Genomic DNA, 13,100 nt, shown 5'->3' with positions numbered 1-13,100 from the left:
AGGCCAGCATCTTAAATGACACAGAATCACATTAATAACAATTATTGTAATTCATTTAAGTCCAATTTGACATTTGTTTGATTGAACACACTCCTGCTGCCTGTGCACTGCAGCATGTAAGCAGCAACTGAATGTTTGAGGATTATCGCAGTGGTCTTGTTGTGTCCAACAGACGATAACACAACAAACTAATATGCTGCTGGTGTTATTGGTGGTTTAACATCAAGAGGATAGAGGCAATCTGGAGCGGCACAACTGAGATTTTACAGTTTGTGTCTCCTTCTCATGAATTCCAAAAGCTCAATATGAGGCCGTTTCTCACTACTTTTTTGGAAGTAGTGGAGGATATTGGATTGTTACGATGGTAAAGTGAGGGTTACTTTAGTGTGGGGGGTGGGGTATAAGGTTATGATCAGAAATGATTGGACATAATGGAAAAAGGCAGGTTCCCAAAGAGTGTGAGGATTTTTGCATGTCACAAAGTGTCAAGTTTGGTCTAAAATCAAGCAACCATCAGTACTTTAAACTGATATGTAATAGTGTCTGTGTGGGTAGCTCAGATTTGAAAAGGTCTTTTTGTATCCAGGATGCTAAATGCAAACACAGACACGCTTCAGAGTGAAAATGAACAGCCTATACACTTCTATAAATAGTCGCTCTCTATCATTTTATGGTGATGTTCCCACAAAGCTGATTGACTGTCATTAAGGCGTATCAAGACTCCACTTTGCTTTATAAACACAAGTACGCATTACCAAACCGTATTAATCTCCATAACACACACACACACACACACACACACACACACACACACACACACACACACACACACACACACACACACACACACACACACACACACACACACACACACACACACACACACACAATATAAGTTTATCTCTTTCTCCGAGGTAATGAAGCATCAAGTTAGCACATTTGTGTTCTGTTGATGTTAAGATCGTGTCGTCAACAATACCAAGTGAAATTTAAACATTCACTCTTCCAGGCCCGTTACAATTTCTTAAAACAAAAAGAAAGTATTTTAAGATAGAGTAGATGTTCAAATAGGTTTTGCCTTTTGTTCTTTCTTCTAGTGGAAGAAGAAAGACAGTGAGCGGGGAAACAGAGCTTCATCCTTGTTGCTTTTATTTACTCTGAGGCTGCATGAATAATTGATCAGATTTGTGTTAGCAGAGAGACGTCGGATGAGGAATCCTGGATAATGGTGCCTGGAAGAGTTTACAGAGGTTGGATGAAAAACGTTTTTTGTGGTGCAAATTCTACACATTTCTGGCCGTGGATTTGTTTTCACTCAGGCCAGGCTGGCACAGAATAACACTGGCTTGTCACTTTGTGTAATTGGAGTTGCCATTCAGTCACAATTCATGTTGGATTCAGCCGATATATCTGAAAAAACATCAGAGACACATCTGAGGGTTTGCTTTGCGGTATGAAAGTAAAGATGGATCGTTATCTGAGCTCGTGTCACGCATGTCCATGTCCATACTTACACCCACGCTGGAGTTATGATAGATGGATAGATACATGACATCAATTATGTATATCTCATTCCTTATAGTGTTTCAAGTTTCCAAAAAGGGATTTACATACAAAATATACATAATATACACAACATTTATTGTAAACAGGCCTTAATGAGTAAAAAGCAGTTGTAATCCCTTTGTTATCTCTCGATGGCAGATCAGGGCTTTTTCCTCCTCTTTGATCTCCGTCTACTGTCTGCTCCTCTCATTCCCGTTCCATTATTAGTCGCCACCTTATCTGCACTCAACCATCTGCCTTCTGTTTGTGTTCTCAATCTCAGTCGTGATTTGATTGGATTTTATACAACCAGATCGTCTCCACATTTACAGCCAGCCACCAGCTGCTGTAAATGATGCGACCACAACACCTGGGAAAAGATTGATGCCAGCCAATAGTAAGCGGTGACATGGTAGTGCTATGCAGGTCAGTGTGTCATTTTGGGCCGAACCAAGTCTGATTTAAAGTCAGATTTGTATGTAAGAGCTTGAGAATGTTTGTGTGTTTGCGGTTGTTTTTTAATTAAGGGTTGGCAGGATGGTGTTTACCACAGCTTCTGTATCAGATAAGTTATTGAGAGTCAGCCAGCACTTATGTAGCTCATCCATCCCCTCGCCTGGATCCAGTCATTTCTCTGATGTTTAGGGAAGTCTTGTGTAATACGCTCAGATAAGCGACATCAGTTGCATATTATTGTATTGCTTTGCAGACAGGGGTTTCCACTGCTTGGTATTAGATTAGAATCCCCCCCCCCCCCCAAACTTGTTAGCAGAGAGCACATTGCCTTTTTCTGATGTGACTATCAAATCCCCACTTCTTGTTATGAGTTATCTTATGAATAGATGAAAATTGAATAAACCGGTAAAGACCTGCCGACTGACTCGTAGTGCAGACAGCATACACAAAATGCATGTTGATGCAAGGAATAAATGCAAACCCTGCCATAAGATGCATGGATTGCATTGATGGGCTGCATCTTAAAGGCAAAAGGTAAATGTGGTCTTGAAGAGAATGTCGAACCGTCTAAAACAGATCAAACCTAACGAAAATACAGTTTTAATGACCCAGGAGAATCAGCATTGTGCCAGAGAAACACAAATTAAGCTAAAAGCCCCCCAGCAAGCGTTATTTCATTACTCAGCATATTAGTGGAGACACTTACTTTGCTCTGCTGTCGCCTCATACCCCTGACGAACGCCATATTCACATACCGTCTGATCCCTGAACCAAGATTCCAGATCCCAATTGGACCAAAAAACCCTGAGCCAAGCTTTTCTCTGACCTTTGAGAGATTTTCCATTTTCCATTACAGTAATGCGATGTTGCTGCGGGAATGATGGATTCTCACTGTTAAGCAGATGCGGCTCGTGTAAACGAAGCGGGCAAGTGCTGTGTCAGCCTAATTGCACCCCGTCTGCTCAGGGGAGCGTCAGTGGTCTTAGCTGTCTCCTCATTAGAACCATTCTCTACTAGTGCTAACTGTCAAGAGTATCAAACTGAGAACTTTAAGTATGAAGTGACACGTTGGTCTCTCTGTTGGACTCTCTGTGAAGTTGCAGTATGCAGAAGTAGACAAAATGAGGAATGGAGAGGGTAAGAGACCAGCAAACCATGTGTGTGTTCATGTGTACCCGATAATGTGATTACATGCTTGTACTGTGATGAATGGAAAGAGACTGAGATGTATACATGGGTTGATTTAAATACAATCTGGCTGTTATTATTGTTACAAGACACGTTGGGTAATTGGAGCATGTGGCGAGTCTCGTACGAGTCTCTCTCTATCTTCCTGCAGCACATGCCAGTAAAACAAAGAACCCCCCTTCAAAAAGAAAACAATAAGAGGTCAAGTTTTGTTATGCTGCTTTTCACATGTTGTGCTAATAGTTTCTGGCAATGTCTCCAGTCAGTAGGCAGTGCAAACTGGGAATCGCACCAACTCTTGACTTTTCCTTCCCTCTAAATCTGTGTACAAAGTTGTGGATAGAAGAAAAAAACAGGCTATTCATTTATTTGTTGGTTTATGTCTTTGAGTGCTCCTGTCTTCCTGTCAAGCTGTTTGACCTTCATAGGTACTTTAAATCTTGCCGACAGCAGTGCTCACAGCTTTTAAACATCTGTATAAATCACCTCTTCCTGTCACATTTATTTTTATCCTTTCTATTCACGGATAAATCTTTTTATTACATGTCGTAGAAGATTCTAAGCACCGCAGCCATTGTTAACTTTCCGGTCCTAACTCATAAAGCGAATAGATATTACAAAATGGCCGGCTCTGTCGGGCTAAACGCTTCTGTTTACTTAGATGACAGACTGTTTCCGTGCGCTGACGGAGTTTGAGTGTGTGTCCGCATGTATCTGTGTGAATGTATGTGTGTTTGTATCTTAAAGCTTGACCGTTGGACAGTTTATAATAACAGTGGAGTGACATTCATGGCTGATGATGTGTAATATATCCTGAAGTTAATCCACAGTAAATAAAATTACCATAGGTTTCATTTTTCATTACTGTCTCATCTTGCTCGATTTTGTAAATGCAATACAGCCCCCAGAAACAAAACACACACTTTAATAAATCCAATGTTGTATTGCATTCTGCACAATCACTTTACTGAAGTTACGAAACAGACACAGTCTTGTTTTGAAGGCGGGAGATCAAGAGGGAAGACCTTGTTAATAATATATGGTTGTATTACCCTCAAGCTCTCCTACTGTGCAGAACAGTGAGAAGATCCCTTTGCTTCACAGAAACCCCCCCCCACACACACACACACAAAGTCTCTGGATAGAAGTGGGCCAATTCATCTTTTTAATGCAAAGAGTCAGGCACATAGGTGATGTAACGTGGTACCTCTTCTTTCTTTTTCTTTTTTTTAAATCGAACTCCAAACTCCTCAGCATCACAGCAGACAGTCTGGCCTGTGTAATCTGAAACCATAACGGAATATCCTGTGCTAAAAAGCTTAATGGGGAACACCACAGAAGCTTTGTAATCTTGTTGCAGTATTTCCCCGTTTCCCGTTTCTTCAGCCGGAGAACAACTTGTCAATGACGTCCTTTGGGTTAAACATCTGCATATCTCTTATATTACGTATATAAACGACATGTGAGAATGATCTCCCCCGCAAGAAATGGTATATCATCCATGGTTCCTCGTCTTTGTTAGGGTTAAAATGAGAAGCTGAAATAGCCGGTGCATCGAGTTCAAGGAAATCATCGCCTGTGGTTATGAGTGAGGTAATAACATTATGTACTGCAAGGGATGTAATTTTCCGGTGTTGGTAACGGCGTCGTGTTTTTGCCATGCAGTAAATAACATCGTGTGCTATACCTGGAAAAAGGTATAGCACATGATTTGCCGTCCATTTCCCACCCCCCCTTTGCTTCGGCATGTATTTCCCTCGACGTTGTTATTGTGTGCGCAGTTATCCTGTTGAATAATGGCTCCTTCTGCTGTGTGTTCCTCACCACAGGATCCCAGGATGTACTTAATGGTTTCCAATGATAATTTATGGTTTTATAGAGGATCAGTGATATCACGTTGATTTGAATAATAGCATGAAGGTAACACAGGAAATGAAAATGGTCCTTGTACAGAAGAGAATAATGGCCTGTGTGAGTGTGTGCTCGCCTCTGAGGCATATGGCAGCTAATGACCCCTTTGTATTCTGTTGTGTGTGTGTACTGTACGTCCAGTAGCAGGGTTCAGGAACAACAATACAATTTTTAGTTGTTTGACTGAAAACGGTGCATTTTCACATCATTTTGTGTGAAATAAGAAGACTCTGATTTAGCTCACTGTTTGTTGCATACAGGTGTGCTGCAATGAGCTGTTAAAGCATGACAATGGCAAAACAACAACACAACAATAAAAACAAAACAACACAAAAATGACAAAGCAACAACAATAATAAAACCACAACTGGACAGTCAAACAACAACAACACAAACCATAAAACAACAACGTCAACAAACACAACAATGAAACAATATATGTTTAAAAACACTGGGTGGTGGCCACAGTGAAAGCAATTCTTCCCCTTGTTCCCTCCTCTTCCCATTCATCTGGTCTTACATTCCACTTTCCCCGAGAACACACCAGCTAATAAACATCACCATCAGAGCCATCCTCATTTACTACAGTCTCACAGCTCATTAGACAATCTAGTTAGATTTCACACTCCCCTGTGTATGTGTGCACATTCACACACAAACACACACACACACACACAGGCTTAATCTAAAGTCTTGGAGGATTTTATTGGTGCTATTGGTTAAAACTCCTGTGTCACCGCCGTGCTGGGATTATATTTCCGCAAAAAGGCTTCAGTTTTGTAGATGACACAAGTTTTGGGAGGATTTTAATTCCCTCTGAGGCCATCAAACCTCCACCGCGGGGTGTTTATATTCATGGAACTTTAAAGAGCTTACAGAGCTTGAATAGCTGTAACCCAAATAAATTTTGATATATGGTGGTTAATATAATTTCTTGTGGGTTTTTAGAATTATTGACAATCTGATTTTCCCCCACACATACATAAGTGTGAATACACACAGCCAGGATCAGAAAAGACACTCCTTTTTTCCATCTATCAGTTTTATTTATTTGTGCACTTAACTGCACAAAACACTTTATCATTCTGCTCTCACCGTAAGCTGTTTCCTGTTGTTTTGCTCTGTCTACGTGCACATCTGAAAATGGCATCATGGAAGTCCATCTATACGGACACAGAGACACAAAGATGCAAACTAGCAACAGCTATTATTATTATATTATTGAAGGTCTCAAATTATGCACTTAGAAATGTGGTGCGAGATATAGCTCTGAACTGATGCTGCTTTGTGAACATCATTTGCTGTTAAAGCACACAAATTACAGTGTCGACAGATTATGAATATTACACAATTTTGGAAGAAAAGTGACAAGTCAATAATTAAGGGGATGATAGCTGTCACTTCATTGTCCAATGGCTGTGGATGCATGAATATGAAAATGTTGGCGACAGCAGTGAAAGTGTTGAATGTAATATTCATGGTCATGGTGATGATCACAATAACATCTCCAAACAGAGAAGTGTTGGTGTTCATACTGACTACTACAGATTTGATGAAGAACATAATCAACATGAATTGACAGTTTTCCAGACAATTATCTAATTGTCGTAATAGCTTCAAGCACAGTGCGTCCGACCTGCTGCTATGGCCGTTTTTGTTGGAATCAAACGTCTTCCATTCTCCTCTGTATCCCAAATCCATTTCTCCCTGCATCACGACTTTTTCATTTCATATATTTCCGCTCTCCTTTCCACTTTGTTCTCCTACTCGTCTGTCTTTGTCTGTGCAAATACATATCTCACACCTGTCAGGCTGACATGGCCACATATCACATCAATATTTCAACCATTTTACCTTAGTAGCTTTGAATGGGGACATCCAGGCTTTGCTGCTTTGAAGTAGCACATTCTGTCAGTCTGTGACAGCGACAGTCGCTCACAGAGATGTCAGCATTATCATTTACATGTTGTTCAACATGTTTTCTTTGTGAGATGTCTTATCAGCGGTTTGTCATTTTTACAGTAATGTTAACAATCAGGAAAATTGCATAGAAATATTCCCAATTGTATTAAACACATTACTTTTCCAGCATCTTACCAAATGGGAGCAAAACCGATTGATAGGCTAATTCAGAAATGGACTTTTATCTGGCTGATTGTTTTGATAATAAGGAACTTACTGCAACTGCATCCTTTCATTTCATAGTTGGCATGATGGAACAAGCTTTGTAACTGACGATAATCCTGCCTCCTGTAATTATTTTGCTCAAATCCTAATCGTTGCATAACTCTGAGCTTGAAAAACAATAATTTGTATATGTATGTAATATCTAATACATATACAGTATAGATCTAAACTCTCCCATGAGCGTGCATTTTGAAATAGGGGACCTATGTTAATCTTTTCATTGTCAAAAGAAATGTATAGGAAAGACACAGATTGGTTATTATAGAACAAAACTACAATACATTGTTGTTACTTCATTGCCTGTATGTTTTAATGAAATCTGAATACTAGGTTGCCTGGACTATTACCACCTCCCCTTGTCAAGGTGCAAAGACATTGACTACACAAACACAAGTGCACACGCAAGTCTCCACACACATAAACACACAGTCACTTTATCTTCTGATGAATTCTCCTCTCAACAACAATAACAAGGCAGACATAACTCAGGACGGTCCAAATACAGAGATTTATTAACACACAGATAATAGGAGGACAAGAGAGATAGAGAGAGAAAGGTGAAAAAAAGAAAAAGGAGAGTCATCGGAAAGGAAGGCAGGGATGCAGTGAAAACAGTAAATACAGTAAATCCCCTCTATCCCCAAATAAATTAAACTAACAATTGTACTGTCCAGTGATCTGTGCCCTCCCCCACAGAAATGTGCCACACAAATCCCTTCAGTTTCTGTTTTCTTTTATTCATATATTTATCATATATTTATTATCTATTTCCCATTCCATTTCTCTTTGTCCACATGTTCTAACCAAAGACAGGACAGTATTTGACTTTTTCGAATAAGAGAGAATCAAAAAAATTAAAAACAGTTTCTACTTTTTACTTGCTATAAGCTTTTTTTTTTCTCTAGCTTGTCTAGTCTACAACACTTCACACTCTGACAGAGCTACACTATGCAGATTTGTTTGGCTCGAATTTAAATGACACCCTGGCTCTGAAAAAGGAAATGATAAAAAGCTCTACAAAAGTTTATCTATCTCTGTATGAGACAAAAAGGCATCTGTAGCAAAGGTTTATTAAAGGTACAAGCCGTGCTTAAAGGGACAGGCCCGTGCACTTTTTTTCAGTAGTAGTCCATGCATTGTGCTCTCAGGAACACAATCTTCACCTTTGTCATTCCTGTCATCCTCTCAGATGGGTTTCCTCTGCTTGCATGCTGTGTAATCGCTCTCTTACACAGTTTCCTCCCTCACAGTCTTGGCAGTATCCACCGTTCTTCCATGAGTCTTGTCAGTCCTGTTCTGAAGCTTTATTTCTTAGCTGTTTTCATTCTTAAAATGGTGTACATGCAATTCCCATCTAAGTCTTTATGTTCTGTGTTGTGCCTTTTCCATAAGCACCATCTATTTTCCCTGCAAGAGTGTCTCACAGGAGAAAGCCCATCCTTTCACAGTGCATTGGTTTATGGCTGTAGGACTTAGTGGGCAGACCTGGGCAAACAATAATCTATTCCATTTGACACCATTCAAATTGCACTTGATCTGTTTCTTTAGGCAATCAAACATCCTCAAATGTAGGCACATGCCTTGCAAATAAAAACAAGATAATGACACTTAGTTGATATTCATACTGTTCTGCTCAGGTCGAGTGCTGGGTGCAGCGGGAGGTGGCGAGGGTGTACCCCAGAAGCAGATGAAGGAGTAAGTGATTAAGAGGTGAAAATCGTGCCCTTCCATCTCTCTGTTAGTCCCATTGCTATGGCAACATGATTGGTGTATCTGAGAACACTGACATGATGGAGTCTGTCTCCCCTGCCCTCTGCTTTGGATTCTCTGGCCCTAGCAGTAAACCTGGCCCCAAATGTCCTTGCACTGCCCCAGTTCCTTGTCCTGCCCTGAGTCTGCCATTCTGCTGCTCTCTGATAGGCTCCAGAAAGACCACATGCTTGTTGCTACTGACCTTGCGGCCTGGGCCTTCAGTAGTTGCTGGTGGGGTGGGTGTAAGGATAGAAGATTGGACACTTCCAGCTCCAGCCTCATTTCCTTGGATCGGGGTGGCTGTGGCTGGAGAAGGTGCCCTACGACAAGGCGGGCAACGGCAAGGCGTCAGATATAGGTACATGAGAACCAGCACCAGGCTCACCACACAGCCCAGGAGGGTGGTGAAGCCAGTGTTGAACGGCTCATGAGACTCACTCTCATGCGGTAATACCACTGTTACATTGACCTCTCGTGTTTCATTGCGTTGCCCCCGCTGGTCCAAGGCCATGCACCAATAGATGCCAGAATCCTCTGCACGTGCTGCCAAGATCTTCAGACTACCGTTGTTGTACATCTTTAATGATCCATTGTTCCCTGGTGGTGCTACAAACTCCTGATTAGGTGATACCCAGAGAAATGTCAGATGCTGCCCGGTCAATGTGGTCAGACAGTGAAGCAGCACCGTCTTGCCTGCATTGACTAAAATACTACTGTCTTGCTGTTTCAGCAGGCCTGGGTAACTAGTCAAGTTACACTTTTCAAAGTAACGGCCATGCTGGAAGAAGCGCACAGTACCTCTCTGTATTCCATAGACGAGACATATATGCTCTTGTCTAAAGTCTTTCACTGATGCATAATCTCTCTTTTCCCAGTAACGGAAGAGTCCATACATAGAGCAGTCACACACCAGGGAGTTATTGTGAAGATAGAGTCCACTTTGGAGTGTGGTAGGTAAGTTTGAGATATCCTCCAAGGGCAGTTTGGGTAGGCGGTTGGACGACAGGTCCAGCATGGCCAGATGAGGGTGAGTGTGTTCCTGGATGGAAAAGAAAGGGAAATCAGTGAGCCGGTTATGGCTGAGGTAGGCCTTGCGGAGGCTGCTCAGTCCAGCCAGTGCTCTGCTCTCAACATGGACAATACGGTTGTTGAAGAGCAGCAGCTCCTCTAATCCGGTCAGCTCTAGGAAATAGTGCTGTTCCAATACGTGTAGTTGATTTGACGACAAGTCCAGGTGTCGGAGCAGTGTTCCAGAACTGTTTCGAAAAGCTCCCGGTTGAATTCCAGTCACATGGTTGTGAGCTAATCGTAATGTCTCCAAACGAGAAAGTCCTTCAAAGCCACCTTCTTCTAATTTTGCAATCCGATTATGGCTAAGATCCAAAGTAACGGCAAAAACGGGCATCTCCCTGGGGACCTCATCCAAACCGAGGGCAGTACAGCTCAGGATGTCAGAGGCACAGAGGCACCTGCCTGTCTGGGCGGAGCCGTAGCCAGACGGGCAGATGCTGGCCTGGGCAGGGCTCATGTGGGGGAGTTGGAGACAAACTAACAACACAACACACCACCATAATGGGGATGCTGCTATAGCTGTTTGTGCTCCCACACCCTGCAGAAAACCTGCGGCACCACCACTGTTACAACCAACATACAACATGGTACCCACAGCAGGCTCTTGGCACAGGACCAGCAGCCAGTGCCCTGTTCACCGTTTTGTTTTTGTTGTCTACCTGATCTTATTTTTCCTTCAGATCTACCAGTATTTGCTTTTTTGGATTCATATCTTTGCTCCCTTCATGCTCTGTGATGCATTTCATTTTGCTGTAATTCTAACTATCAATGAATTGGATTCTGGCAAACTAACGCATGTGACCATAAATATTCCTTCATTTTCAGCCAGTGCCTGTAATAGTACAAATTGAGCTTTGTCGGCATTTGATCCTTTCTCCTCTGCCTCTTCTCAGGCGTCCTGTCACGCCAGTCTAAATCTTTAAATCAGGGCACAAACAGTGTGTCAGTGTAATGCATGCTCCCATTACATTTTTGCTCCCAGCATGTGCTTTGGCATGATTGTTTAACTTTGTTTACCCCAGTTAATATTGAATGAGTTTAGATCTGCATGCAACTGCTGACAGGGCAACCAAATTTAGAGAGGGCAAAAAATAAACAGGCAAAAAGCACAGCCTCTGAGATGCCAGCCCAGGTGTTCCTTCTGCTTCACTATTTTTGTTAAGCAGGGTGGAAGTAAGAGGATGACGGGATGTAACTTCACAGCAGTTCACTCTCTCTGCCCATACCTATATAATAAAGTTAAAAGATCATAGCCATGCAGTTAAAGTTAATGGAATAAAGAGAGTGCGGTAATTATACATTGAATACATTTAAACATTAGTTCCTCTAAACTCGATCAGGTGTTGACATTGTGGCACGATAAGAGTCTTTGACATCTGGCCGTTCATTTAATCCCTGATAGAATCAGCTGTGTAGAGCACAAGTGTTCCTCCTCACCTCTCTGCAGCCCATAAAGCTCCTAACTGGACCTGTATCATATCCACAAATTCAACCAAAGTCCTTAAATTGTTAATATTTCTATTTGTTAGGATCCAGAAATTGCTAGAAGACCGTCACTGTGCTTAGAAACAAGTGAAGTACAATTCCAAGTGTACTACCTTATCAGAGCCTGCCTGGTTGACAGAGAAAGAAAATCAAAACAACGAGTTTGTTGTTATTGTGCACTAATGAAGGCACACAAATTGTCCCAAAGCCTGAAGTTCTCCTTGCACCTGAACTCACTCTGGAGTCTCACTTAGCTCCCTTCCGTGACAGAGCCTGATCTTAGTTGTAGCATTTCTTGTTTTCACGCCAAGTCAGGTTTTATGAATCACTGCCCCAGCTGTCTGCCGCCCACAGACCACCCGAGTCGCGGATCAGATTTTCAAAGAAGTCAGCATCCCATCCGCTTCACTTCACACAATCGTGCAGGCAGTAGCAAAGGAGACGAGTTTAAGGCTTTGCACGGAAGATGCTGAAAACACACTCATCTATCCCGCTCTCATGCCCTCTCTGTCTTCTCCTCCGGCCATCTATCTATTTTTAGCAGGGAGTGGATGGAGGGTTTTGAAGAAAGCTCATGCAAGAGAAGCAGATCTGTTTTCCTTGTCGTTGAAATCCCAAACACAACGTCCAGCTGCTTCTGACACCTCAGGGACGGCTTCTCTCTCTCTCCTCCTTCTCTGCTCCTCCTCACTGTCCAGACTCCAGACTTGAAAAAAACAGTAACACCAATACAAAGAAAAAAGTTGCAGTTAGTCCTCTCTGTTGAATGCAGACGTGTCTCAGTGTCTTGCTGATGTATCCTTTAGAGTGAGTGTATGTTTCCTTGACATTTCCAGCTGTGAATTTACGGGGGGGGTTCAGCTCGTATCCAGCCAGCGCTGACTCCCGTCTGGTTATGCATGCTCTGAAGTGAGCCAGGCTTCGTCTGCCGCTTCTGGTGTTTTCCCAGCTCCTCCTCTCCTTCTCTCTCCTCCACTCTGGCTTAGCCCTCCTCCCCTTCTTCCCTCAGCATCCTCCGCCCATCTCAGTCGCTCCTTCAGTTCTACCGTTCGCTACACTGTTTCCGCCTCACGCTCTTTCATCCCTCAGTCTCTCTGCTTTCTTGCGCCAGCTCTCTTGTCCTTCTCTCCCTCTCTCTTCCTTCCTTCCTTCCTTCCTCTATCTCTCTCTCTCTCTCTCTCTCTCTCTCTCTCTCTCTCTCTCTCTCTCTCTCTCTCTCTCTCTCGCTGCTTCTTCTAATTGCCTACTGCATGTTGCCATAGGAGGTGTATTGAATGAGAGAACTGAACTGGGCAGAAAGAGTGAGGAGGCAATGCAAATGAGAAAGGAATGGCCTAATAGTGTTTGCGTCCTCTCCTCTCCTCTCCTTTCCTCTTTCCTTTTCTCTCCTCACGTCTCCTCTCCTCTCCTCTCCTCTTCCTTTCATCTCATCTCTCTTTGAAAGATTTTTGATTAGATTTACTTGCTGGGCCTGATTCATAACGGCACATAGCTCTTTACATAAA

At 42.4% G+C, this 13,100-nt stretch overlaps 2 protein-coding genes across 2 annotated transcripts in view; one reads left to right on the top strand and one right to left on the bottom strand.

Moving 5' to 3' along the window:
• Positions 1 to 13,100, top strand: part of rnf123 (ring finger protein 123) — an 86,579-nt gene that overhangs the window by 46,616 nt on the left and 26,863 nt on the right. The window lies entirely within an intron of this gene.
• Positions 8,788 to 10,696, bottom strand: amigo3 (adhesion molecule with Ig-like domain 3). Its single transcript, XM_076147079.1, has one exon. It carries the CDS (start codon positions 10,694 to 10,696, stop codon positions 9,038 to 9,040), a length of 1,659 nt encoding a protein of 552 aa, XP_076003194.1. The 3' UTR covers positions 8,788 to 9,037.

Source organism: Genypterus blacodes, unplaced genomic scaffold, assembly GCF_046128005.1.
Source record: "Genypterus blacodes isolate CSIRO-AG114 ecotype Tasmania unplaced genomic scaffold, CSIRO-AGI_Gbla_v1 ptg000037l_1, whole genome shotgun sequence".
NCBI lineage: Eukaryota > Metazoa > Chordata > Actinopteri > Ophidiiformes > Ophidiidae > Genypterus > Genypterus blacodes.
Note: the sequence above shows the minus strand (reverse complement) of the source record. Positions and strands in the feature narration are given on the sequence as shown.

Bases quoted from the DNA above. Each gene is read 5' to 3' on its own strand.
- amigo3 (XM_076147079.1), bottom strand. From the start codon at position 10,696: ATGTTGTATGTTGGTTGTAACAGTGGTGGTGCCGCAGGTTTTCTGCAG.